This window comes from Cavia porcellus, unplaced genomic scaffold (assembly GCF_034190915.1).
Source record: "Cavia porcellus strain 051 isolate PalLab524CR breed Dunkin Hartley unplaced genomic scaffold, mCavPor4.1 scaffold_3, whole genome shotgun sequence".
Lineage (NCBI taxonomy): Eukaryota > Metazoa > Chordata > Mammalia > Rodentia > Caviidae > Cavia > Cavia porcellus.
Genome location: NW_026947486.1, coordinates 92124022 through 92151044, shown reverse-complemented (window position 1 = coordinate 92151044; position 27023 = coordinate 92124022). Strand labels below are relative to the sequence as shown.

The window sequence follows — 27023 nt, the reverse complement described above, 5'->3', positions numbered from 1 at the left end:
ACTCAGGAAAGCCAAAAGATTGGACATGGCTGGTTGGAATTACTAAGGTATATTGTGTTCTATTTGTTGAAGCTATATTAATGTTAGTAATGCTTGGATCTTGGTAAGAATATGATTTTCAGAAAAACTTACTTTGTGTCTTTTTGGTATAAAGTCAGAGCCTAGTAATTAGTAATCTTGTGATACAAACTTCTAGTTTGTTGAATGTACTATGTTCACATAAGAAGAGCCTCTTATTCCTCTTTTGTTGGTGAATATATTAGTGTCACATCCAGATAATTGATGACAAATGTATCTTTATTTTCTCATGTCTAAAATGGATGAGTCTAAGTGATCCTTTGGGATCTTAATTCCTAGTAGTGTCCTAATATGTTAATTCTCTGGCCACTGTGTCAGCATTTTCTTATAGAAGGAACTTTCTGTTTCACTAGGCTGCTTTTATTCGTGATGAAATGATGCCTGGAGAGTGGGATGTTTGTGTTACTTCTTATGAGATGGTAATTAAAGAAAAATCTGTATTCAAAAAGTTTCATTGGCGATATCTAGTCATTGATGAAGCTCACAGAATAAAAAATGAAAAGTCTAAGGTAAATTTTCAGTATTATTCAAGTTTTCATTTAATTACCAGGTTTGTTTGTTCGTTTTTCTGTATTCAAAATAAAAAAGCGATGGAAGTTTGTAGTTTTATTCATAAAATGTGAATAAAAATAGTTCTAAAAGTGGTTTTAAAGTCTAAGTAACTGAACACTTAACAAAGTTAAGCATAAATACTAACAGGAAAATTAGATCTCCATTTGCTATCCTTCCTACTAAAGCCTAACTCCTTTGTGCTACGTTGTTTTAATATTGTTATGACTATTGGTGCATAAATATAATTTGCTTTGGCTTATTTTTATTGAGGGTACATTATATATGTTCATATGGACAGGAAAAAGAATTTTCTGGAATTATTTGACTTGTGTAAATTAACAGTGTTGTGTTACCATTGAAAAAAGTAAATATATTTCTTGCCATTCAACTCCATCAACAGTAGGAAAAACTTCAGTTATTATGATGAATCTCTCTTTGGATCGCTGGGCTACTTTGTGAAAAAACAGGGCCAGAACTGGAGCAAAACTATCAGGTGGATCATACAAATTTCAGATTGCAACTAATATCTAATAAGTTACACATTAGAGTTTATTTAAGAGCATTATAAAATGTGCATTCTTGTTAAGATTACTATTCTTTATGCTTTTTGTCTTAGTATTTGTGAAATAAATTTAGGAAGTTAACATAAGGAAATTAGGCTAAATGGACTCAATTCTGGCACTGAAAATTTGTGACCAGACCAAGTTAGAACTTGGCTAGGCATGTAGATGAATGTGGTGGTTGAGGAGAGGGAGATTTTATTGTATGGACAGTTCTGACCACTCTCTGGGAACCAAGATTAGAAGGGATTTTAAAGGGGAAAGGCTTTCGGGTATAAATGTCAACTGCGTTCTCTGAACTGTAGAAATACCTAGAATAGTTTGCTCACTTTGCTTTACTGCAATTGTGTAACCCTGAATTAGTATATTTTTTCATAGAAAGTTAATTTTCAATTTTTATTGTATTTAAAAAATGTATTGTTAAAATAAAATATAACTGAACGTTGACTATTCCAATAAATAAAACAATGTTTATTTATCTATTTTTCTAGCTTTCAGAAATTGTTCGTGAGTTCAAGTCGACTAACCGCTTGCTTCTAACTGGAACACCTTTGCAGAATAACCTGCATGAACTCTGGGCATTACTCAACTTTTTATTGCCTGATGTCTTTAATTCTGCAGATGTAAGTTCAAACCATCCTTTTTTGAGGGGGTGGTAGTACTGGAGACCAACCAGGGGTACTCTTCTGAACTACATTTCCAGCCCCAAACCATATACATTTTAAATGCCTTTCTTATGTTCAAAAAAATCTGCTTTCAAAGCACACAATTTAGATTAAAATGTGTCATTTTTGCTTTATAATTTTTAATCTCTGTTTGTGGTTTTTTTTTCAGGAAAGAATTCTTAAGTAAAAAAAAAATTAAAAGTCGATATTTAAAGAAATAGCATGTTTCTCTTCTTTGAGATTAGCCAGCCAGTTAAATTTTGCTCATAACACATCAATACTGCAACTTATGAGATAGGGCAAGTTCAGAAAGACTCATTTAGCATTTTCTTTTCATTAAATTGGGAGGGTCTTGTAACGTATTTCTGTATAGTGATGTGGCATGGGACTTTAAAATAATCTTTGATCATTGCAGGCATTAACGTTTGGCGGGTTCTAAAAAGCTCAAAACGTAATTTGAAAAGTAATGTAGTTTGTAAATGTGTGATTTTGCAAATTGTTTTTATCATTAGCACAAAGTTATGCTAAGGCAGCAAGCTGAATTGAACGATTTAAGGAGATAGGGGCTTGTTTTTATGTTCTTAACTCCTATCTTAACTATTATGATATGGGAAAGTCTAATGTTTGCTTAATGAAAATGTATTGATAGCATTACTCTATAATGGGTTTTAAATTTTGGCAACTAAGTATTTTCCCTATTTCAGAACTAAATAATCCTAGCCATCACAGTTAGCATAATTTTGAATGTATACTTTTAAAAATGATTTGTATCTCTATTGATTGTATAAGAATGTCAGATTCATTAAAAAAAACCCAATGCTCTTACTATAGAATTTTTATTCCTTCACAGGATTTTGATTCTTGGTTTGACACAAAAAATTGCTTTGGTGATCAGAAACTTGTGGAAAGACTTCATGCGGTAAGCCATAGCAGAAAAGAAATTCAGTAACAGTATTTATATTACATATAAAATATATCCATCTGAGTCAAAAACCAACTGCCACAGAATCCGTTTGAACTTGTGGGTTTGGCTGTTGGTCAGTCTCACTGATTTTCCTTCCCAGATTTTCTAACTCCCTCTCTGATCAGCAGACTCCACTGTATCTTCATCCTGACTGTAGAGTAGGCTTTGTGGCTTAGTCTCCCCCGTGCTAATGTGTTCCTTTTGAGTAGAGGCTGTTCATTCTCTGATACCTCACAGGTCCTTGAGGGTAGTAGTTTATATTCTGTTAGTTGCCCAAGGCTACTTCTAAGCCATTGCTTCCCCACTGTAACGCATAAAACTCATCCCATGAGGCTCAGTTGGCTTATAGTCCCATCATCTCTTCCTTTTCGTTTTAACCATCTCTATAACACCTGGTGACATTATAATACTCACTGAAACCCAATTTATATTCTTCGATAACTACTTCATGTATCCTTACAGGTATTTCACTCATGTTAAGTCTTGTGTCTGTTCTATTACCTTAAAGAGACCTGTAATCCCTGGAGACCTGTAGTCACTGCTTCTCCTCCCCACGCATCAACCCAGTTCTATTAGGATTTTTTCTGTTTCCAGCACTATGCTCCTTTAGCACTAAACTAACTTTTCATCACTTGGACAACTCATTTTGCCATTTATCCCAAACTCCTTTGCTCCCTTGTGCATCTACAAGTGCCTTGAGAACCCTAAACGGGAATAATATAACTTTCTGTCTTCTGAGTTTAAATTCGGTGCTATCACTTGTTAGCAGAATGATTTTAGTGTTAGGCTTGTTGAATAATTTTAAAGATTTTCAACGTTGCGTGTTGGAACTACTATGATTTTGTGTTCTCTAGCATGAACTATGATTTTATGATACAACTGTACCATCTATGTAGCTTTCTATAGGCCACCTCCTCCAAAAGCCATTTCAGATCTTTACTAGTCAGGACTTAGGTCGCAGGTGTTTCCTGCCCTCTGCTCCTCTGAGAAGGTAACTTTCTTCTCAAAGAGAAACTAGGGACTTCCGGGAAAACATGGCGGACAGATAACAGCAACTACCGGAGGCTCTCTGAAAGACTCGGCTCAGAAGCCAGGAATGGTGCGGACTAAGGAGACATAAGCAGGTGGAGATATGCTCCGCTGACTCAGGAACGAACTGGGCTGAGAGAAACCAACTTGGAATGCATTCCTGGTGCTAAAACAGGAACAGAAAAGCCTCGGTGTGGAGGCTGGACCCCGCGCCATTGTAAGCCGCGATTTGGGTTTCCCGCCGCACGGCGGCTGGCTGCCTCTACAGTGGCTCGGCAAGGAGAGAGACGCGCAGAAGCTCTGAGAACAGAAATCTGCGAACGGCAGGGAGGCGTGCACTGACTTGTGGTGAGGTGAGTGAGAGAAGCTGACACTCTACCACAGTTTGACTCCAGCGGAGGACTTTCTGGGTCCGAGCAGTCCTGCGGGAGCGGGGCGCGGTGGCGACTCCAGCCACACATCCCCCTCTCGGGCGGGATTGGTGAAAAGTGCCTGGCCTGCGTGACGCTGCCGGCGGACCTGGTAGACTGTCCCAACCCAGATCCCAGAGCCTGACGGTGGCCGGGAGGGGAGACGCGTAGGCTGCCTGGTCCGTAACTCCCTGGTGCGCAGCGGTGAGCGGGAACACCTAACTGGCGCAATTCGATCAGGCTGTGGCTGACTGGGAGAGAAGCTGGGCCTCTTATATAAGCTTGCATATATAAGGAACAGAGAAGAAGAGGCAGCATGGGAAGAGGCAGCAACAAGAAAGGCTCCTCGGCCCCCAATTCTGAGAAACAGGCAATAGCAGACACCGCACCAATATACATAAGGCACCATATAGAGAGCCTCATAGACCAATTCAGGAATGAAGTTATCAACGACCTGAAGCTAGAAGTATGCAGAATAGTTAGAGAAATGCTAAGTACCACCCAAGAAAAAACAGGCGGTGGAATGGAAGAACAGAAAAAAAGGGGAGAATTGTTTGATGGAGAAAACAGAGAAAGCATAGAATACGTGAAACAGGTTCAAAGGGACTACCAAGATACCAAGAAGTCTATAGAAGACTGGCATATAACAGCTTGAAAGAAACTAAGGACAGACTATCTGAACTGGAGGGCAGACTTGTAATATGGGAGAATGAAATGAAAAACTTCTTAAAAATAACAAAGAAACAAACAGCAATAATACAAAGACAAGAAGATGATAAGAGGAGCCATAACTTAAGGATTAAGAACATAAAAGAAGAAGTAGGGACACAAACAAGTGAACTACAAAAGCTACTCACAGAAATAATCCAGGAGAATTTTCCTAATTTAGCAAAAGGTAAAGATACTCAGATGTATGAGGCATACAGGACCCCAGCTACCTACAACCCAAACAGAGCAACACCCAGGCATATAATAATAAAAATTCCAGAAATTCAATACAAGAACAGAATATTAAAAGCTGTAAGAGACAAGAAACAGACCACTTACAAGGGAACACCCATCAGAATTACAGCAGATTTCTCGGCACAAACCATCAAATCACGAAGAGCGTGGGGGGAAATAATTCAAGCTTTGAAAGATAATAATCTCCAGCCAAGATTGAGATATCCTGCACAACTGTCCCTGGAAATTGATGGAAAAACAAGGTGCTTCCAGGATAAAGAGGAACTGGGGGAATTTGCAACTACCAATTCAACTCTACAGAGAGTATTGCAAGATATTCTAAAAAAAGAAAAATACAAAGAATCCAGAAATAATGGCAGAGAGGCCACAACGAATGGAGCAGAGAACAAAATGAAGAAGACAAACTGACAGCTACTGACAGAAAAAGAGCTCAACAGAAATGAGGCAGAGAAGATTGGATGATAGGAACAGCTATTTTGGAGAAAATGACATCTTAATAGGTAATACTGATTTAGTATCATCTTGTTTTGAAGTCTCATCTAGCTTTTGTCCTTCTGTCTCTAATGGTCTAAATAGGTTGTATCTTACTGGATTTTATTATGTACGATAGTATAAGCAAAAACCTTGTAAAGACAAGGGGATTATACAGAAACCATTATTCATTTTCTGTTAGTCGATTCTAAATACTCTGTAATGCTGTCATTCTCTTGAATGGTTTTACATTGTTTTGATATACTTAATGCTACAGTATATGAAGTTGTACTCAAGGATTTCAAAGAAAGAGAAAATATGGTAACTACTTTTAGGTTAGGATTATCTGATGGTGAAACACTATTCTGCTTAAATGGTTATGTTTTGATCTGCACTGTTTCGTTGTTATGCCCTCTTTTATCTCAATCTCCACTCCATTATTTACTTTTTTATCTTTATCCTTTTAATTAAAGGAAAAAAATAGCAGGATATATTATAGTAACCCACTTTGACTTTTCATTACCTTGATTTAAAGCCCTGTATTACTCTCACCATCTGGTTTTTAACTGATGTTCCCCTATTCTGTTTTGCTGGATAGTATCAGGTTCGAAAGTTTAGGCATCAGCTGTGAAGATAATGAGATTCATTATGACGCCCATTCTTGTTGACTTTTATCTACTTTTGAAGACCTACAATGTCTCCAATGTTTTGGTTTTGTCGGTTTTATTCTTTACTGTTTTGTTCAATTGTATTATAACTAACGATATAGGCAATTCTATTAGAGATAGCGGGAGGCATTATAGTAACCATTGTTGATCACCTTGTATTATGTTTTTACATTATCTATTATGTCCACCCTTTTGACTTGACCAATTCTGTTCTGTTATGTCACATTTGGTTTTACTCTCTTCCAAAAAAGTAATAAGAACAGTGGGAGCAATGAAACCCAAAATGTGTAATAGTCATGGTACAAAAGAGAGGAAAAGAAAGTGCTCCAAACTATATAACTGCATGTATATTTAAGTGTATAAGATAGAAAATGATATCACAGAGTTTTATTGGATCAATGAACAGAACTGTTTGCAGTATCATTGATGGAATGTCCACTTTACAAGCTTTAATTTTGTGACTTGAACAATTATTTCTAAGATGACAATATGTAATCCATTAACTAGTGATTTCCTACTGTTCATTTTTTTTTTCTGTAAATCTGTATAACTTGTACCCTTTCCCTGCTTTTTTTTTTCTTTTCTCCTTAAATAAAATTAAAAAAAAAAAAAAAAAAAGAAACTAGGAGTTACTGGACAGCTACTTCCCTCAGGCATGTCTGTCTTCTAAGGGTATCTGCATTTGTGTTAAACTTCTCTGTCTGAGGTGTAGTGTTATTCTTTCTTTGCGCAATAGCCAAGTCTTCCATACGAACACTACAACTCGTCTCTTCCTATTTCTTTAACTTTTCCCCATGATTTGTCTTTTTTTGGTGTTTTATCATTGTGTGTGTGTGTGTGTGTGTGTGTGTGTGTGTGTGTGTGTGTGTGTGTGATTGTTTTCACTTTTTCATTGCTGGGACACAGTGCAGCACCTCAATAAATTAAAGGAGGAGAGGTATATTTTGGGTCATGTTTTAGAAGTTTTAGTCTATGTTCAGCATGCTTAAATATAGAAAGTGCATGGTGTAAGGGTCTGGGTGGAGGAAAGTTATTCACCTCATGGTAGCCAGGAAGCAGAGAGCCAAGGGAGAAGCTGGGAAAGGAGATACTCTTGGGGAGCATGCTCACAGTGACCCAACTCTATTGACCAGATGCCACCTCCAAACAGCAAGTCAGCTATTATGCCCCAATCCAGTCACCTTCCAGACACATGAGGCTTTGGAGTCCATTTTATTTTTTATTTTTTAAATTTAGTTTTTATTAACATATGCTTGCAGTATATAATGATTGCATTTCTCGGGGAAGGTTGGTAAATGTTGGTTACACATCTTAATTATTTTTGCATCCCTTTTCCCCTCCCTTCATCTCCTGATTCTCTTCCTTTTGCAGAAGAGCTATCTTCCTATTTCCTGCTGCCTTTTATTTTGCTGTTTATTTATATTTTGGATTTATTATATTGAGGAATTATGCAGTATTTAAGCTTGTGTGTGTTTCATTTATTTCACTTAACATTATGGTCTCTAGGTACATCCATTTTCCTACAATGATTAAAGTTTATCCTTCTTCATGGCAGAATAGTACTCTATTGTGTATAAATAACTTTTTTTTCTTTATCTATTCATTTGTTGATGAATATATGGGCTGCTTCCAAGATTTAGCTATTTTTTTAACATCTCCAAAAAATCTGAATTTATGCCACTTACTTTTGATGATCCATGTGTTTCTGTCAAGATTTACCTCTTATGTACTATGCTGCTATAAACATGCATAAGAATGTATCATGTGTAACTCTTTTGGGACTATATATGGAGTAAAGAAGCAGTATGATTTAAGGCATGGAGAAAGATGATTAGAAGTGAACTCTTTGTGTGCATGCATCATCAGTCTTGATGGATTGTCATTGGACAGTATTCAGAAAATGATAGCATTAATATGATTTGAGAGGGAGGATTTTTGCCCTCCTGATAGATACCACGGAGTCACCCATCATATGCCTGAGGAAGCCCAAGTGTAGAGTCAGTGATTTTGACTGCAATGGCCCTGAAACCTGTGATAAGTAACCTAACCACCTGTCATCATAATCTGTGTATCAGAGTTATTTTCTTCAGTAAAGCTAATGGGAGACTGATAATACTATTTACAGTTTAACTCCATATTCTCCAGAGTGAGTGATTTAATACATCAACTAAAAGAAAGAACTAAGGGGAATTTCAGGGGTTCAGAAGTCAAAGTAGAAAGTACAAGGGTTGGTTAGTATAAATAAGACTGATTCTGTGTTCCATGGAATCTTGAAGTACGAGATCTTACTCTTTTGTTGGCTGTAGTCCTGAGAATCTTCTGAGATGCTGCTGAGCTGCAATAGATGCATATTTACAATTACAGGCTCTGCTTGTAATAAATTCACATCAGATGGACACTTTTTTTTTGAGACAGGGTTTTGCTTTGTAGTTGAGGTTGGCCTTGGAGGCTCTCTGCACTGTATCCATACCTTTAAGTCTCTTTTTCTTCTCCTCACAGCCATCTTCTTGAAAGAGTAGTTTACCTCTCCTCTACTACCTGTCCACTCTTGTACCCATTGACCATAGGTAACTGAAATCTATTTCACAGTCTTCAGTGTTTTTCTATCTCCTGAATTCAGGTTGTACATTTTGGTCAGCGTCTTCCTTTTCTGTACTATTTGGCACTGCTAATCACTCCTCCTGCTGAAGACTCATTCTTACTTGGTTTCCCTGGGAATCTACTCCATGGTTTCACTTTATTGATAACTCCCAAATTTATCTCTTCTGTCTTTCTGTTAATCACTATATAGTACCCTCCTCTTATCCATGGTTTTACTTTTCATAATTTCAGTTACACAGAGTAATCTATAAAGTGTTGATTGAAAATTTCGTGTTAGAGTACATTTTCATAACTTTTATTAAAAAATATTAGTTTTATGATTAACTTATTAATGATAATTTGTGACTGCTGAATTTATAAATAAAGCTTTATAATACTTGTATATGTATAGGTAAAATCCTAGTATATGTAAGATTCTGTACAACCTGCTGTTTCTGGTATCCATGGGTTGGAATACACTGGTGGATAAGGGGGCACTACCTTTAGTTTTTTTGTCCAAATATACATATTTGCAATGCATAACAATTTCTGTCATTTTGGGGAATTGATGCATACACATATAGGATCTTAATCACTTTTACTTCTCCTTCCCCTCCCCATCATCTCAATCCTCATTCCAGATTGTGTTTCCATCTCATTTCCTATCATATTCCTTTTATTTGCTTTTTAAATTATCTGTCAATCTGTCTTAGTTACTTTTTACTCTTTGCTGAGACAGAATACCTGATGACCAAAGTTGGGAAAGGCAAGGTTTATTTCTTACAGTTTTTGGATGTTTCAGTCCACATTCAGTTGGCTCCAAGGCAGGGTTGCATGGCAGGGCCTGAGTTCATGGCGGCCGCAAACAGCAAGGCAGAAATCTGCAAGAGAGAGACATGCCTTCTTCCTGCCATTACATCACATCCTGGCTCCACCCCTATGTGGGTATAGCACTGACACCATCAATCCAAGCACTAGACAATGAACCATTCACAGATGCATAATGTAAATGCATGAGGCCTGGGGGCCACCGACATAAACCATGACATTCCACCCCTGGACTGCAGGACTCATGTACATCCTTTATACAAAAGACATTTAGTCCATCTCCAAGAGTTGCCAAATTCCTAACAGTTTCAGCTTTGCTGAGAAGTCCAAGCCCCAAGTCTCCTCCCAGATCTGTGGCAAACTGTTAACTGTAACCCCCTATACAAATGACACAAGTGTAAACATTTCTGAAATGCAAAGGCACAAGATAAACATTACCATTCCAAAAGTTACAAGCAGGGGAATATAAAGCATTGAAAACAAAGCAAGTCCGACATCCAGCAGTATGAACATTAAGTCCTAGAGTTTCCCGCTCAGCATTTGAAGCAATCTGGTTGCAAGCTCCAAAAGGCTTGGGTGATTCCACTTCCATGACACTTCCAGGGATTTCAGCTCCTGCAGCTTCTCTCTTAACCCCTCTCTGCTTGCTTTTTGCAGCTTTCCTTGGATGATCCATGTTCCTGGCTTTTCCAAACTTCTGGGGCCTCCACTGCACCTTTGGCTTCGCCTTTACATCTTTACAAATTGCCCCCTTGGGCACATTGCTTGGCCTCCCAGATACTTTGCAATCGAGATGGAAGCCATCTTAACCCTCAGAATTTGTGCATTTTCCTTGCACCTAAAATCGGCACCATGTGGATGCCGCCAAGGTTTGTTGTCATCTGGAGCAGTAGCCAGTCTTTTTTCTCTCTTGGCTGAAGGGATCGATTCCCTGGATTGCTGGGCTTTGTGAACCTAGTTGTGAAGAAAGGCTTCTCTATGTTGCTGCCATTCTGGAACCTCATTTGGCCTGTCGCCATTCTGGAGCATAGTGCTCTGCAGTTTTCTCTGAGCAAATTCTTGCACTTTGGCAGTTTTGAGGCTGCGATGGGTGGAGACCTGCTGCTTCCTGGGATGCCCTGGGGCCATCTTTCTTATCTCACTGTTTCTCCTCAGTAATCAAAGTCTCAACTCTGTGTTTACAATCCACAGCTTTCCTGGAATTTTTCTTCTGGTCAAATTCACAGAGTTGTAAATTATCCTGCTGGGCTCTTTGCTCTTGATTTGCAACATAAAGCTGGCTAAAAGCCCCCAACAATAGCCATGCCACAGCCTCAGCATTCAACTGCCTTGAAATTTCCTTTTCCCAATTAATCAGTCCATTGCTCTTAGTCTCAGTCTCAGGCAAAGTCAGGAGCAAAATGCAGACAAACTTGCTGCTAAGCCATAACACACATTGTGAGAGTCCAACAACCAATGCAGTCCTTCTTTTCAGCAGAAACCTCCCAAGCCTGGTCTTTACCATGAGGCTTTCTATCAGCCTTCTGGTCTCTTGAGCTCTGACCAGAATCTCCTCTACAGAATAGCCTAAGCTACTCCAGCTCCATGCATCCAAGGCAACATGTCCAAACCTTTCCAAACTCTGCCGATAAGCCATTTCCAAAGCCTCTTGAAAAACATGGTCAGGTATAATCACAGCAAATGAACCTACTCTTTGGTACTAAATTCTGTCTTAGTTACTTTTTACTCTTTGCTGAGACAGAATACCTGATGACCAAAGTTGGGAAAGGAAAGGTTTATTTCTTACAGTTTTTGGAGGTTTCAGTCCATACTCAGTTGGCTCCAAGGCAGGGTTGCATGGCAGGGCCACAGTTCATGGTGGCTGTGAACATCAAGGCAGAAACTGGCAAGAGAGAGACATGCTTCCTTCCTTCCATTACATCACATCCTGGCTCCACTTCTATGTGGGTGTAGAGCTGACACCATCAATCCAAAGCACTAGACAATGAACCAATCACAGATGCATAATGTAATTGCATGAGGTCTGGGGGGCACTGACATAAACCATAACACAATCTTTATGGCTAAGAAGTACTCCATTCTGTATACATATACTACATTTCTTTTATCCAGTCATTTTTCAATGGGCAGTAGGTCATTTTCTAAATTGAGCAATCATAAATTGTGTTACAGCAGTTTAACTCCGAAAAATCTGTCTTAGACAGTTTAAGAGGCCCAAATTAGAAACCAGAAGTCTTACTTTATACTCCTCCCTTTTAAAATCTCCTATAGACCTTTAATAATAGTTATAGTTTATTAAATATCTACCATGATTAATTGGTACACATGTACTACCATAGTTTCCAAAGTAGACTTAGAAATAGGTATCATTGCCTATGTTGTGAAAAACTTTGAAGTATGCAAATAGGTATCATTCTCCATGTTGTGAACTTTATGCTTAACATGAGCTTTTTTTTTTGGATGAAGGAATGAAGAAATTTCAGTCTTGGATACATTAAAGAATTTGCTCCCACTCCTGATAGCTATCTGCCATTTATTAGCACAGTGACTTTGATGAACTTAATAAAGTAGAAATAATCACATTTCACTGAAGTAATTTTTACAGGGAGCACGTATTATATGTGAAATTCACAGTGCGTGTCTGGCACATTGTAGGTAATACTCTGCACTTTGGAAGACTGTTATTTGCTTGTGATAGAATCTGTCTTCTAGCTATACTAATTATATTTTCCTCTGTTTATTTGGAACTTCCTTAACATTGAATCTTTTTCTCCTTATTTACTTAGTTACTTTGAACTGACCTGAATTTTAATTTTATTTTTGTAGGCTCTTTGATTAAAACTCTGATTTCAGATTTCCTCTCAAGTTAAAATATCTTGTTATATTACAACAGCTTTCACAAAAAAGGAGTCCTTCAAGCTGGAAATGATGATACACACTTGTAATCTCAGAACTCTGGAAGGCTGAGGCAGGAATATCCCAAATTGAAGCCCATTTTGGGCCACTTAGTAAAAAACTGTCTCAAAATAAAAATTTTAAAAAAGGCCCAGATATGTAGTTCAGTGTGAAAGGTCTGGGTTGAATTCCAATATTCCTTCCCCTATGCATGTTTGTGTGCGGACACACACACACACACACACACACGTTCGTTCTTCAGTTCTTATTCAGTGGTGTAGCCTTGTGTCTTCATTATTTGAAATATAAAATGACGGGATTAAGGATTTAACACAGCAGCATAAGCGCCTGCCTGGCAAGCATGAGGTCATGAGTTCAATTCTCCTTACCCATATATATATATATATATATATATATATATATATATATATAAAATGATGGGAGTAATTAATGAAACAGGAACATAATATGAAACAAGCTGGTTATAAGTAGTTGGCGGAGGATGACTTCACTTTAGAAAAAAAATTAAAAAGTGTAAATGTGCATATAAAAACCTGGAAGGTCACATATCAGCAGTATTACTTCTGTCCAGTGAATTTTCTTCCTTTGCTTTTGTGTATTTTTTTGAAACACAGTTTTTTTAAAAACAAACAGTACTGAAGATACACTTATTGTGTGCCAAGAGTTAGGAATCCAAGAAGCCAAGCCAGATGTTCAGCAGTCAAAGTTTGAAATCCAAAGAAGTTCAGCCAGGACAACAATGGTCAAGCGGTGGTGGACACTGTTCTTTACTTATTCTACTGTTGTGCCATTTATCCATCTCCTTTCTCTACCCTTGATGTCCTCTGCATAATTATATTTAATGAGAGTCTTATCAATATTAAATGGCATGACAACAGTTTGAATTGCTACTAAATTTAGCTATTTTGTAGTAGTATGCCTCACAAAACTAACCGGAAATCAAGTATCCCTACCCAGAAACTCATCCTTGTGTTTTCTGTTCTCTGTTCATTTAAATTTTCACTACAAATGTATTTTTTTGTTTAATGGACATTGAAGAGGTAATTTTTTTTCCACACAAAGAATCTGACAATGCACACTGAGCACTGTCTCAGACTTGGTTTTAAGTATACTGATAACTGCCCTTGTCTTCTAAGTGTACTGCAGAGTTAAAAGGTTTTACCAAAATCCAAACCACCTCTCAATAAACGTAAATATCACCCTTCTTTATTTTTTTTAAAGGAAAGCTTGATGGTTTAAATTCAAGAGCATCAAAACAACAACTTTTACCGACAGCTGTTTCTTGGGTGTCTCTTGAAGTGCTCTGCCATTTTGAATGGCAGCATTTTCAGGAGTTGCTCCAATCCACTCTTTATATCCAAGACACAAAATAAAATGTAAACCTAGGTTTTCTTCTGCATTACCACCTGTCCAGTATACTAAGTCACTGAATAGTAAGTTAGCATAGCAATCCATGCCACAAAAATCTTCATGTAGTATAAAAGAAAGATACAAAAAAGAATTATAACGGTATTAAGAGTAGCAAAATTTTCTTTGCAGGGAATATTTAAAATTAAAAACTGTGATCTCAGGCAAAGATGAGAAAGACATGAAGGGCTTCAAAAATTTCTTTGTAAAGGAAAAAATACTCGTTTCAAGAGAGTTACTCAAGATCAAAGAAATTGTCTTCAGTGAGAGAACTGCCTGCTATCTGATGATTTCTTGCTAATGGGTAACTCTCTGTTCTTGACTTTATTGCTGTTCACAATGAGATCAACAAAAGTAGGCTTCTTGAAACCAACTAATGGAGCAACCTGCGGCAATTTTGGGTTATTAACATCAAAGATCTGCTTCAGAGAGTGGGAATCATTTGCTCATATGTATGACTTGTATACTTCCTGAGTTGATTTATGCAGAAAATAGCTCTTTTCAATCAGTTTTTCAAGCTGACACTTGAAATGCCAGCAATTTTAGATCAGGAAAAGTCAAATTCACTTAATGGAACCTTGGATTGAATAAGTCATGAATGCAACCCAACTCTTCTAAGTTTAAAATGAGCAAGGCAGGCCCTCTTCTGTTTAGGCCTCTGGTTGTTCTCTGCATGGCGTTTATATTCCTTAGGATCATCTGGAGGGTCATGCTGGAAGATCCAGTCGAATTCAGGAATATCCAGCCCTCTCACTGTCACATCTGTGTGCACCAATATCCCCAAGTCTGCAGTGCGGAACTGGAAGAATGTCATCATGCGCTTATTTTGCTTCTGCTTTCCATGAATGACCAAGACTGGCAAATCAATGTAGTTCAGCCATTCATAGTATTATTTCACAGATTTACAGTCTGAAAAGAAGACTGTTAGTTTCTTCTTTTGGTTCTTCTTAAGGAATGAAAAGAGCAGAAGGAATATGTTTTCAGAGGGACATCTCCCTGCTGAAGACCATCCACTGTGGTCCAAAGTTTTGTTGTCATCCACCAACATACATTAGCTCCTTTTTCAAAGAAATCCTTTCCAGGTCTTTAGTGTTTTGAATTTTCATGGCGGAAAAGAGCATGGTCTGTCTGCATTTTGACAGAAGTTTAATACTTTACTTTAATGCTTAGTCAAACCCAGCATCCAAGATACGATCTGCTTCATTAGTAACCAGACACTGTAGGCTTTTCATATATAAACTCTGTGGTATTTTGCATATGGTCCAGGAGGTGGCCTGGTGTGGCCACAGTGATGTTGATCCTATTAAGTTTCTGTGCTTCAGCAGATCTGGTACTGCTACCCATGATCAACCATTTGTGTGAACCTGGTGAGTCATCAGATCATTAGGAGCACTGAAGGTCTGTATGTCCAGTTCCCTAGTAGATGACAGAATAAGGGCCCTTGTTCTATTCCTGGACATGAACTTTAACTTAACAGTGACTTCAATCACAGGGATGAGAAATGCCTGTTTTTGCAGCTGTTGAAACATCCCTGCCTTCCAGAAGTGGTCTCATACTTATATGTTGAATTTTAGTCATGTTTGTGAAAACTATTTCCTTTATTGCCTTCAGAGTGTTTTCATTGACAAGGTTAGTTAGAGAAGCAAAAGAAGTATCTTCAAAAGCTCCTGTCAATCCCAGGGACAGGCCGGGTGGGTACTTCACTGTCACCTTCCTCACCACCTGACTTCCGCACAGCATCTTTTGTTTGTTCAGGAGTCTTAGTGCTTTCTTCAGTTTTTGCTTTTTTGTAAAGGCACAGTAGTATCATTCACAGATTTTCTCTTTTTCTTTTTTGATTTTGAATCAGGAGACTGTATTGCTGCTTCTCCACTGGTTAACATGGTAGGTTTCTGGGGGACTTTTGAACGTTGACATTTTCCATTATTTCCTCAGGCTCACTTCCATTTTGAGCTCCGACAAGCTCACATTCACAGAATGCTTTAGAGATTTTTAAAATTTTGCTAATGCTCCCTGTTTCTCCAGGCTCCGCTTCATTTTGAGCTTCTGACAGGCTCACAGTCACAGAATGTTTTAGGGATTTTTTCACATTCTCGATTTTCCCTGTGTCTTCAGGTGCATCTCCATGTTGAGCTTTGGACAAGCCCACATTTATAGAATGTTTTAGGGATTTTTAAACTTTCCTTTCAACTCTTGCTGTTTCTTCGGGCACACTGCCATTTCGAGCATCTGACAGGCTCATATTTGAGGCTCCCTGTAGTTTAGATTCCGCTGCCGCAATTTGTACTTCCACTTATCAGTCCTCTTGTGCAAGAGTTTCATAGGCTGGCACACTGACACACTGGCAGAGATATGCCTTCACCAAGGCATCAGGTTCTTGCTATCTTAATTTTTAACGTATTTTGTGTGGTCAGATCATAAATGTCTAGAATAGGGCCTCTTTTTGTTTTTTTAGCTGCTGGGGATTGAACTGGACCTTGTGAATACTAAATATGTGTCTCTCCCCTGAGCTACACCCCCAGTCCATTGCTTATTTTTTAAGGGCCCATTATTTAGTGCTTCTTTACCAAGAAAGTTGGCAGATGGTATTGGTTGTCTGATTATGCAATGGGAAGTAAATATCACAGTATTGTTAGTGAAATACATAGTCTGTAATATTAACTGTGTTACCTGTTTTTACAAGAGCTATCACTTTCTAGGTTTTAAAACCATTTTTGTTACGTCGTATAAAAACTGATGTAGAGAAGAGTCTGCCCCCTAAAAAGGAAATAAAGATTTATTTGGGACTGAGTAAGATGCAACGAGAATGGTGAGTTATTTTATTTTCATTTCCCTTTATGTGTGTTTGTATATAAGTATGTACTACAAATTAACTCCGAAGTTGTTTGGATGTACCTTTAATTCAAAAAATTACATCTTATATATAAATGGTTAAGTTATATAGTTTAAGTATAATAGAAAGTATCTTATTAGACCCCTGAGAAATAGTAAAGGTTTTGGAGTCTGTGTTTGAATACCACGCATTGCCTTTTCATAGCTATTTATCTGGGCAGGTTATATAACCTGTTTCCTTTCTGTAAAATGGGGATATTATTAATTTGATTATGAGAATGATGTTAGGATTAAAGAGTATAATGCCACTGGTACACTTGTTAGTTATGGTTGCTTTTTCCATCAGTGAAAATAGTTATAACCATAATGTTGATGCTGATGAAAACATTAGTGATTGTATTATTACAAAAGTAGAAGCTTGAATGGTGTGATAAATATAAGCAAAGCAGGAATTGACAAGGAAGTTGCAAAGAGTTAATAATATAACAGTTCTGTTAAAAGAAGCCAAAATATTGCTTACATGAGTCATGAGGTTTTAGGGAGGGTGATTCACACAAATTCTTTGACATAATATCTGGCACTTGCGTTCAACATGTGTTGGATATTACTATAATTATATACTGTTATTGACCAGTTTTATTTGTAGGTCTCTTTTTTGCATGAATGAAGTTCTAGAAAAGATAATGAAAAAAAGATTTAGCAGGATAGACAAAAAATGATCTGTGAAGATAAGAATAAGAAATAAAGTTTGTTTTTAGTTCCAACGTGTTTCTATGTTGGGGACAAACTTTCAGTAAATTTTGTAGCTATTGAAAAATTCTCAAATATTCTCTGAGTCATTATCAGCCGGTGGCAGGTGCTAATAATGGACAAACCAGAATCCAACGGGTCTGTAAGCAACATGCAAGTTAAAATGTTAAAATCTTCGTTAGTTTTTTGGTTTTTAGATGTAGTCACAAATCAAAGGTTTTTTTGATGCCAAGAACTGAAGCCGGGGCCTCACACATGCTAGGCGTGTGTTTTGTCACTGAACTGTACCCTTAGTCTTCTAGTTAGATTTCATTTTGTATCTTTAACAGGAATCTAATCTAATTGCTAAGCAGAACTTTCCTTATGGAATTAACCATTCTAATATTTGATGATTAATTGTAGCTTAAATTTTTAGGTATACAAAAATCCTGATGAAAGATATTGATGTTTTAAACTCTGCTGGGAAGATGGATAAGATGCGACTGTTAAACATTCTGATGCAGCTTCGAAAGTGCTGCAATCATCCATATTTGTTTGATGGTGCTGAACCTGGCCCACCATATACCACAGATGAGCATATTGTCAGCAACAGTGGTAAAATGGTAGTTTTAGATAAGCTATTGGCAAGACTCAAAGATCAGGGTGAGTAATGAATTTTTAGTTAGCATGGAATAAATTCATGTTAGTTATTCTTATATGAATAAAATTACCATATTCATTCATTCACTCAATTAATAGAAATTATGGAGTACTTACATGGTCAAAGATGAGTAAGAAGACAGTCTCTGCCTTGGACAAGCCTACAGTGTAGTAAGGAGGAATAGTTGCAATTCATTGCATTGATTGCTATGATATATTGAGAAATTGGGAGTTGGGGAAGCCTTCACAGTGATGATGTATGAGGTGAGCACTGGAGAATGTGTAGTAGTGCATCACTGGAAAGAGAAGAGGAAGGCTTTTCTAGGACAGTGAAACAGGTGTAAAAGAAAGGAATGGGAGATTTTATGTATTTGGGTTAGAGTGGCAGGTGGTGAATGTGGGGTGATGGATGAGGCCTAATTGTGGAGAGTCTTTTAAACCATGCTTTTAGGAATTTTAGACTTTTATTTTGAAGGGCGAGAAAAAGTCAAAAGATTTGGTTGTGGAGAGTGACTTAATCAGGGCTGTTATGTTAGGAAGCCAACCTGGTAATAGTATAGGGGTTCTGCTGAAGATGAGACACTGTAGCCAGGAGATCAGTTGGGAAACTTTTGCAGTAGTCCAGTTGAGAGAGTACATGATCCCATCAGTTATCCTTAGGACAAAGTAAAGGCAGACGCTTAAGTCATTTCAGAACATGTGGAGCATTTTCAAAGACTTTAAAATTGCATAATTCAGAAAATGCATAATTTTGTGTAGCATCTTTTCATGTTATGTGTATGTATGTTTGTGTTTAGTGGAGTGTCGATGTGCTGCATATTCATGTACATTAATTTTGTTTTTTAATGTCCAAGTCAGTTTTACACAAGTTGCATAATTTGCTTTCTTTGATGAAATGTTTTAGGTTCAAGGGTTCTCATTTTCAGCCAGATGACTCGCTTGCTAGACATTTTGGAAGATTACTGTATGTGGCGTGGTTATGAGTATTGTCGACTGGATGGACAAACTCCACATGAAGAAAGAGAGGTGAGGAACAGAAAATAAAACGAGAATTTAGAAATCAGAGTTCAATTAAAATGCACTGCTTCTCATTAGATAGTTTTGAACTTTTGCCTTTTCATTAGCTAAGGTCATTGAATTTCTCACTGCCACCTCTCCAGTCTTCATTTTGGCTCCCATACCCCTAACTCTTTACAAAGCAATCTTTCCAAGGTCTTTGAAGACATACTCACTTACGTAAAGTGTACTGCATCATTCCATCCTTATCTGTTCTAACCACTGCTATCTCTGAATCTAAATGTTTCCTAGCTTACAGACTGGCTGCTGATTCTGTGTCGTTGTGTTCTTTGGATTTGACTCCTCTTGTATATCCTTGCCATTTGGGCTGAGATTTTACTGTTTTATGAGCAATGCATAAGACTCATGGAATGTAGTAGTGATCTATAAAAGGAATAACCGTGGCTTTAGAGGGCTTTTGTAAGAAGTTATATGGCAACATAGGTGTGGTGCTTACCATGAATTTTGGATCTCAGGATCTCAGGATACTAAAAGGTTGGTATATAGGAATCAATCATTCAGCCACTCAGTATCCAGTATGTTCCTCAAATCTGGAAATTTTTACAGGGCTTTAGATTATTCCTGATAAATGCCATGGGTCTATTGCATTTTAAGTCCTTTAAAGCACCATTTTTGGAAAGCTTTGCTAATTCATCTTGTTTTCTGTGAATTTTCAGGGCTCTGTCTTTGACTTCTGTTTTAAGTCTATATTCATGCTTTTAGTAAAAGTCATGACTTTATGGTATACTCTAATACACTGAATTTGGTTTCAGAAGTCCTGAATTTTAGTACCAATGCAGGTTTGCATTGTACACAAGGCATTTAATTCTCTTGATTTTCTGTGTTTTTAACTGTATTGTAAAGATGAACACTTAGGTTTCTTCTGACAGTGTTGTTGCAAACATTAGTGAATGTAATAGGTATGAACACAATTTTAGACTAAATAGTACAGTGTGTTGCACATACCATGAAACTGTAAATAGCTCTGTTTTGGCTTCAGGACCTCTTTTCAGGTTGCAATATTCTCAGCCCACATCCCTCTCTTCTGATAGATGTGACAGCCACTCTTGTCTTGTTTGCTTTCTTTTTGAAGTCTGGTTGTAGCAAGACTCAGGTCTTTTTTATATTAAGGTATTTCTGTTTTCCACAGTAGGGAAATGGTTGTGATAGCATTTACACATAAGGGGACATTTCATAACATACATTAGTTTCTGCTATATAGTTTTTTAAGTCTCTGAGATGGTGATTTGAAGCTTTACTAGGCTTTTGCTGATTTGTTCCTAATGGCTAGTTTCTCCAAATTTAAATTAAGTATAGCTTCTCTGGTACCATTCAAGATGAGCTTTCTTTCTAGAATGAAGAGGATACTAAGGCAGAAAGGTGCTGAGCTTACTTCTGACTGCTGTCTGCTCATTACGCATTTGTGTCTCAATTCTGGTTTCTGAAATTTCAAATGAAACTCTCACTTCAGACTTTGAAGTGCATGTATTGAATTTAAATATAACAAGCTCACAGCTATCCACTTTTTCTTGGGAATGCCCTGCTTTTCCATAATGTTATCCACACCATCATTTCATCTCTTTTCCCAACAAGAAGGGGAAAACTACATTTGATTCCTCACTCTGATTTTGTGCAAGTGGTAAAGAAATAATTTTTAAATAAAGAATAAAGAAATCAGTTCTCAGATTTGTTCTTTATTTATTATTACAGCAAAATTCATTTAGTTGCACCTCTGGTTGTCCTATGATAAAATTGGCCCCCTCAGTTTATAGGGAAAGGAGCTAACATTTGTCAGGCGACTACTATAAGCTAAGTAACCTATATTTCCAATTGAATTCTCCCAGTAGCTGGGGAAAGTATTGGTATGACTTTCTACATGTGAAGCTATGTTTCAGAAAGGCTAACTATCTGCCCAGAATCATAGATGTAAGAAATGGTAGAGTCGTGATTTACACCCTGGGTTTTGCTATTTTCTCTACACAAGATGCCTCTCACTACACTATGCTGCTTTCTATTCTACCCCTTTGACATGCTTTACTGACTGTGGCAGCAGGGTCACCTCTGCCTACAGCTTTGACCATGCCAATCCATTCCTATAAAAATAACTTCCTACATCCTGTGATTGTATGAGTGATATAGAAGTGCTGAAGATAATTTGGAAAATGAAGTATTTCTGGATAATCATTTCATGAGTATAAAATACATATATGTAACTGCTATCATATTTACCATAAAATTCAGTGTCCTGATGCTTTTTACTGAAAATATTGAACTTTGTCAGTAAAAAAATTGTAGAAGTAATTTGAGGATAATATTTCATCTTACAGATATAATAGTTATCCTCTTACTGTTGATTATTTAGGTTATTTCCAGTTTTTCACTATGATAAATAATGCAGAGTGGAAATCCTTACACATAAACTTTTGTACTCATCTCTGATTATTTCCTTAGGATAAATTTCTAGAAGTGGAATTTCTGGGTCAAAGGGTATGAACATTTTTAAGGCTCTTGATGCATATTGCCAAATTGCTTTCCAGAAAGTTTGTACCAATTTAAACTCCCAGCAGCAATGTATGAGAGTGCCGGTCGCACCGCTCCCTCGTCAACATTGAGTATTATCATTTTTTTTTTCTAATTTTCAAAAATGAATATTATGTTGTTCTAGTTTGCTTTTAATTAGTAATGAGATTGAACATTATTCTTGTTTGTTTATTTATTCGTGTTTGTTCTGTGGATTGTTCATTTTGGGGGAATCGTTTTTCTGTTGGAATCAGTATTTTTCTTACTAATTTGTGTGAAATCTTTATATAATAGTTATTAACATCTCAATAATCTTTAAAATTCTTTACTGAATACTCCTGCAATTGACTACTTGATTTTTCTCACATTGACTTATTTGTCGCTTGTCATCATACTGATGAAAGCCTTGTCTTCTTACTGTGCCTTTTACCTATTGGTGACTCCCATCTCTAAACTTCGTTCTCTCTTGGTTGATCTCCTAAGCCGTATCCACTATCTCAGTCCTTCGTAATCTAATGGGAATGGTGTTGGGATTTCTGATATTTTACTCTTCAGACACATTTTTGTTCTTGATCAGTTAGGACATTTTCACTATTAATGTTTTAAAAGAATATAAGTTAATTAATTGCTTAAATTTGTTATTAATCTGTATCCATTGATACAGTCTTTTAAGGATCTTCATTTAATGTATATTTTCTGCAGCCATTCATAGAGTGTAATATATAGAATGTTCTTACATATTTTTGAAGATCGATGACTATGATAATATTTAGAAAGAATATTATAATTTAATGTGTAAAGATTTTTTGTATGTATGTTCATATATTTTTAAGACTCTGGTAACCTTTTCTCCCTCATTTTTATTCCTAAATGAACTAAAAAGGAAGCAATAGAAGCCTTTAATGTTCCTAATAGTAGCAAATTCATCTTTATGCTGAGTACCAGGGCTGGAGGTCTTGGAATTAACTTGGCAAGTGCTGATGTGGTCATCCTATATGATTCAGACTGGAATCCACAGGTTGATCTACAAGCAATGGTTAGTAATCTTTAATGAAGTCTGCAATTTATTATAGCTTAGAATACTATTGTTATTATATGGCACAAAGATAATTGATAATAAAAGGGTAGCAGTTTTGGGGAACTTTTATAGAAGTTAGGGTAGGTTATCCTATAAATTCAAGTCATTCAACTAATTTTGAAAAAGGAAAAAAGAAAAACACACCTCAAATCTTCAGCTTTGTCATGAAATATAAGTGTTAGTTTTTTTTCTGTTCCTGAAGAGTATAGAGAATACCAACATTTTATAGTAAAGAGATGAAATTTCAGAAGTAAAAAGATGCAAAATTTCTGTGTCCAAAATCTCAATAAAAAGTTGAGACAGTTGATTATCTTTTTTTGGAAACACTGGAAGGTCATATACCAATGAGGTATAATTTAGAATTTCTTATCTTTGTAACAGGGAATTGAAAAATGTTGACCTTTAGGATATTTTAAAATCATAATTATTACTACTTTAACATGGTTTCAGACTACCTCTTGTGTATAACCAAGTAGCAGTAAGTTATAGTGGTGCTGAACTGGAAAATCTAATGATGATAGCACTTCATTTTCTTAGAACTATTAGGAGTGCAGCTAGTTTTTCAGGACTTATTACTGGTTGGAGTTTAAAATTTTAACAGTCCCTTTTAATGTACTTTATTGAAACTTTGTTATTGGGTTCTAGCATTTTATATTTAGTACAAGGGTTGTTTTGAACCTTGGTTCTTTAGTGTTTTTTTTTCCCCTTGGCTACCCTCCTCCCTTTACCTATTTGCTGTATCAGTTTCCATGTTTTAAAACCACTATTTCTAGCTTACCTGAAGTTGCCATCTGTTACTTTTGCTGATTTTAAGTCATAAGATTATTCTAGACCGCTGCGTAGTTAGGGTATTAATATCCCTGCAAAAAGAACTACTTGCTGATGAGATAAAGCAGACTTTTGCCACCGTAGCAACCCTTGCTATCTACTTTATTCCTTGCTTATAAAACTCCTTGCTAGGGGCTGGGGGTTTAGCTCAGCGGCATAAGCACCTGCCTTGCAAGCAGGCAGTCGTGAGTTCAATCCCTGGTACCGATAAAAAAGAAAAAGACAAAAAAAAAAAAAAAAAAAAAAAAAAAAAAAAAAAACCTCCTTGCTAGCCTGGAAGATGTTTGTGTTTAGTGGCTTAAAGTTACTTAGTAACTCAATACAGAAAGTTTTTGCTACCTCTTGTCCTCATTTTAAATGGGCTTTGCCTTTTGTCCTTGTGGAACTTTCTTAGTAGTGGTACTGTATAATATTTGCAGATTTCTTTGTTCCTAGGAGTCTGTGGACATGCTTAACATTCATCATCCTCCTTTCAAAAGTTGCAGGTCTAGTGCGATAAACTAATTGTGCTTTTACAGTTTTACAGCATATATGGCTATACGCTAAATTTTAGGACTCTTTCTATTAGGATCGAGCGCATCGTATTGGCCAGAAGAAGCCAGTACGTGTATTCCGTCTCATCACTGACAATACAGTTGAAGAAAGGATTGTAGAGAGAGCCGAGATAAAACTGAGACTTGATTCAATTGTTATACAACAAGGTATTTATATGTATAACCTTAATTAGGTGGGTTTTGAATGAACAAATATCTTTAAAGGAGAACACTTGTAATAAGGGTTTGCCAAAATTTACAAACTTAGAGAAAAAAGTTGGTTACAAAATGTGACTTGAAATCTTCCTAATTGAAACCCTTGCATTTAGTATATGGAGTAGTTGAATATAACTAACTTGGATTTGAATGCCTCTGGTGTGCCTTTTGAAGTACCTGATACTATTTAGCAGTTAAGATGATTAGCTATACAGTATTTTAAACATATATTTTAGAGAATGTCTTAATTACATATAAATAAATTTGATCAGAAAGGTAAAGTTTGGATGTGAAAAAGAAGTTTCTTTCCTTCTGGACTTTAACTGAAGGACATTCATGGTGTAAAAGAAAATATGGTAGAAGAAACACTTATGGGTTGTCACTAAACAACTTTAAAGCTCACTGATGTTTTCTTAATAAAACTGCCTTATGTATGGTTTAATGTGATAGTATCTCATTAGAACTATTAAGTTATGCTTTCTTTGAAATAAAATTGGTTGAATATATGCAATTTTAATTTTTATTATTAGGAAGACTCATTGACCAACAGTCTAACAAGCTGGCAAAAGAAGAAATGTTACAAATGATACGCCATGGAGCCACCCATGTTTTTGCTTCTAAAGAGAGTGAGTTGACAGATGAAGACATTACAACGATTCTGGAGAGAGGAGAAAAGAAGGTTAGTTAAAATAGCATTTTATTTTCCTAATGGATTGCTTTAAAATCAGAATATTTCAGCATACTTACTATGTTTGTATTGTTTTAAACTACAGTTCAAATAACTCATGCTCTAATAACCTGTAGATTTATTTCAAGGGATAGGCTGTGTTTTCATTTTTATTTTGATGAGAGGGACTAAGCATCAGAATTTAAAATGAAGTGATCACAAACCTCATGCATATTGAAAATAGTGCTTTTTGACAATACTATATACAAATTACAGGTAAAAGAATTGTATTTTTATTGGTACAAATGGTCTTAAGTTTGAGTTTTTCACCAATGTATTTCCTTTTAGAAGTTAGAAAATATATTGTAAGAAAGAAATCCACAAACTCATTGTCTAAATTTTATTTTAGGACATTATCTGTTGAAAATTCTTATAGAGTCAAAAGTTTGCAATTTTCATTAAAAATAAGCAAAAGCATAAAAGTAAAATAGCCTTATCATCAACCTAAAAATAATTTTCTTTTGTACAAAATGCTGACAAATAAAATTGATCATATTTTTATATTACTTATATTTGATCACGCTTTAAACAGATTTTTAAAAAAATATGAAGTAAAGATTTTGATAATAGTATGTACATGGTGTATGTTTTAAATCAAGAAGGACAACATATGACTCTCAAGTTGAATTTGAAATGCAAAAGTAAAGGTGTTTTTAAATAACTTTAAGCTATTCTGCTGGACATGGAGATAAAGTTTGAATTCATTCTAAGAATGATTCACAGGGGCTGGGGATTTAGCTCAGCGGCATAAGCACCTGCCTTGCAAGCAGGCAGTCGTGAGCTCGATCCCTAGTACCGATAAAAAGTTTAAAAAAAAAAAAAAGAGCAAACAAATAAGAATGATTCACCAATATGTGATTTCTTCTAACCAGTACTTGGGAAGAATGGATTGAATAGAGCAGCATTAGCAGTTTTAATATGCATGAGTGATAGCTGTCAAGCTATTTATGGTATGCAAACTAGGCTTGTTTTTTAATTCCTATTGGACTAAAGCTATTAAAAATATTACATGAATTCATTCTTTTTAACGAACAAATTAGCAAAGTTGTGCAATTATCTAACAGATTTTTGCTTTATGCACAAACCAAAAATTTAACATAAATTCCTTTTACAAAATTATTTACTGCAGTGTATTTATTATCTGCACACAGGGAGTTGCTGTTACTAAAAGGAATGGTGATCTAACTTCATTATTGAGCCAAAAGAATAAATATTTAATTTTCATTGTATTTCATTTGCTGGATTTTGACTTTATTGTTGGCAGTTTAATATATATATATATATATATATATATATATATATATATATATAATTATATGTATATATAGTTGGCAGTTTAAAATATATATAATTAATGAAATATGTATTTGATCTTACATTTGTGTGCATTTATTTTGTGTCACATTTATTTTATAACCTAATATATGATCTACCAAGAAGCTCTTCAGAATAAAAGCTAATTAAAAGAAAAAAGAATTGTATTTCTAAAATAATATTCTTTATGCCAGATTATAATTAATCCAACATACTACCTTATTTGAAAATCTTTTGTAAACATTGTGTCAAATATTAAATCATTACTTGTGAAAGCACTGTAAGTTGTTTTAGAACATCACAGTGTGCCCTTTTTTTACATGTTAAGAGTAATTTCAAATATAAGCAAAAATACATAGAGAGATAATAGTCTCCATGTACTCATCACCCATTCCCAACAATTACCAACCAGTCCTATACCATTTATATCTTAATTCGT

At 36.0% G+C, this 27023-nt stretch overlaps 1 protein-coding gene and 1 pseudogene across 8 annotated transcripts in view; one reads left to right on the top strand and one right to left on the bottom strand.

Moving 5' to 3' along the window:
- The window catches only part of Smarca1 (SWI/SNF related, matrix associated, actin dependent regulator of chromatin, subfamily a, member 1), a 77165-nt gene that overhangs the window by 13162 nt on the left and 36980 nt on the right, over positions 1–27023 (top strand). For 6 of the 8 annotated variants that reach the window (XM_063246392.1, XM_063246393.1, XM_063246386.1 and 3 more), the window contains 10 exons: positions 432–587; positions 1682–1813; positions 2706–2774; positions 16791–16900; positions 18089–18315; positions 19217–19338; positions 21820–21855; positions 22772–22924; positions 24363–24495; positions 25074–25222. In XM_063246392.1, coding sequence (XP_063102462.1) covers positions 432–587; positions 1682–1813; positions 2706–2774; positions 16791–16900; positions 18089–18315; positions 19217–19338; positions 21820–21855; positions 22772–22924; positions 24363–24495; positions 25074–25222 — 1287 coding nt within the window. The remainder of the gene's footprint in view (positions 1–431; positions 588–1681; positions 1814–2705; positions 2775–16790; positions 16901–18088; positions 18316–19216; positions 19339–21819; positions 21856–22771; positions 22925–24362; positions 24496–25073; positions 25223–27023) is intronic. The other 2 variants (XM_063246391.1, XM_023560867.2) reach the window with 1 other exon arrangement.
- On the bottom strand, positions 14352–16413 carry LOC106025345 (ATP-dependent RNA helicase DDX18-like; annotated as a pseudogene).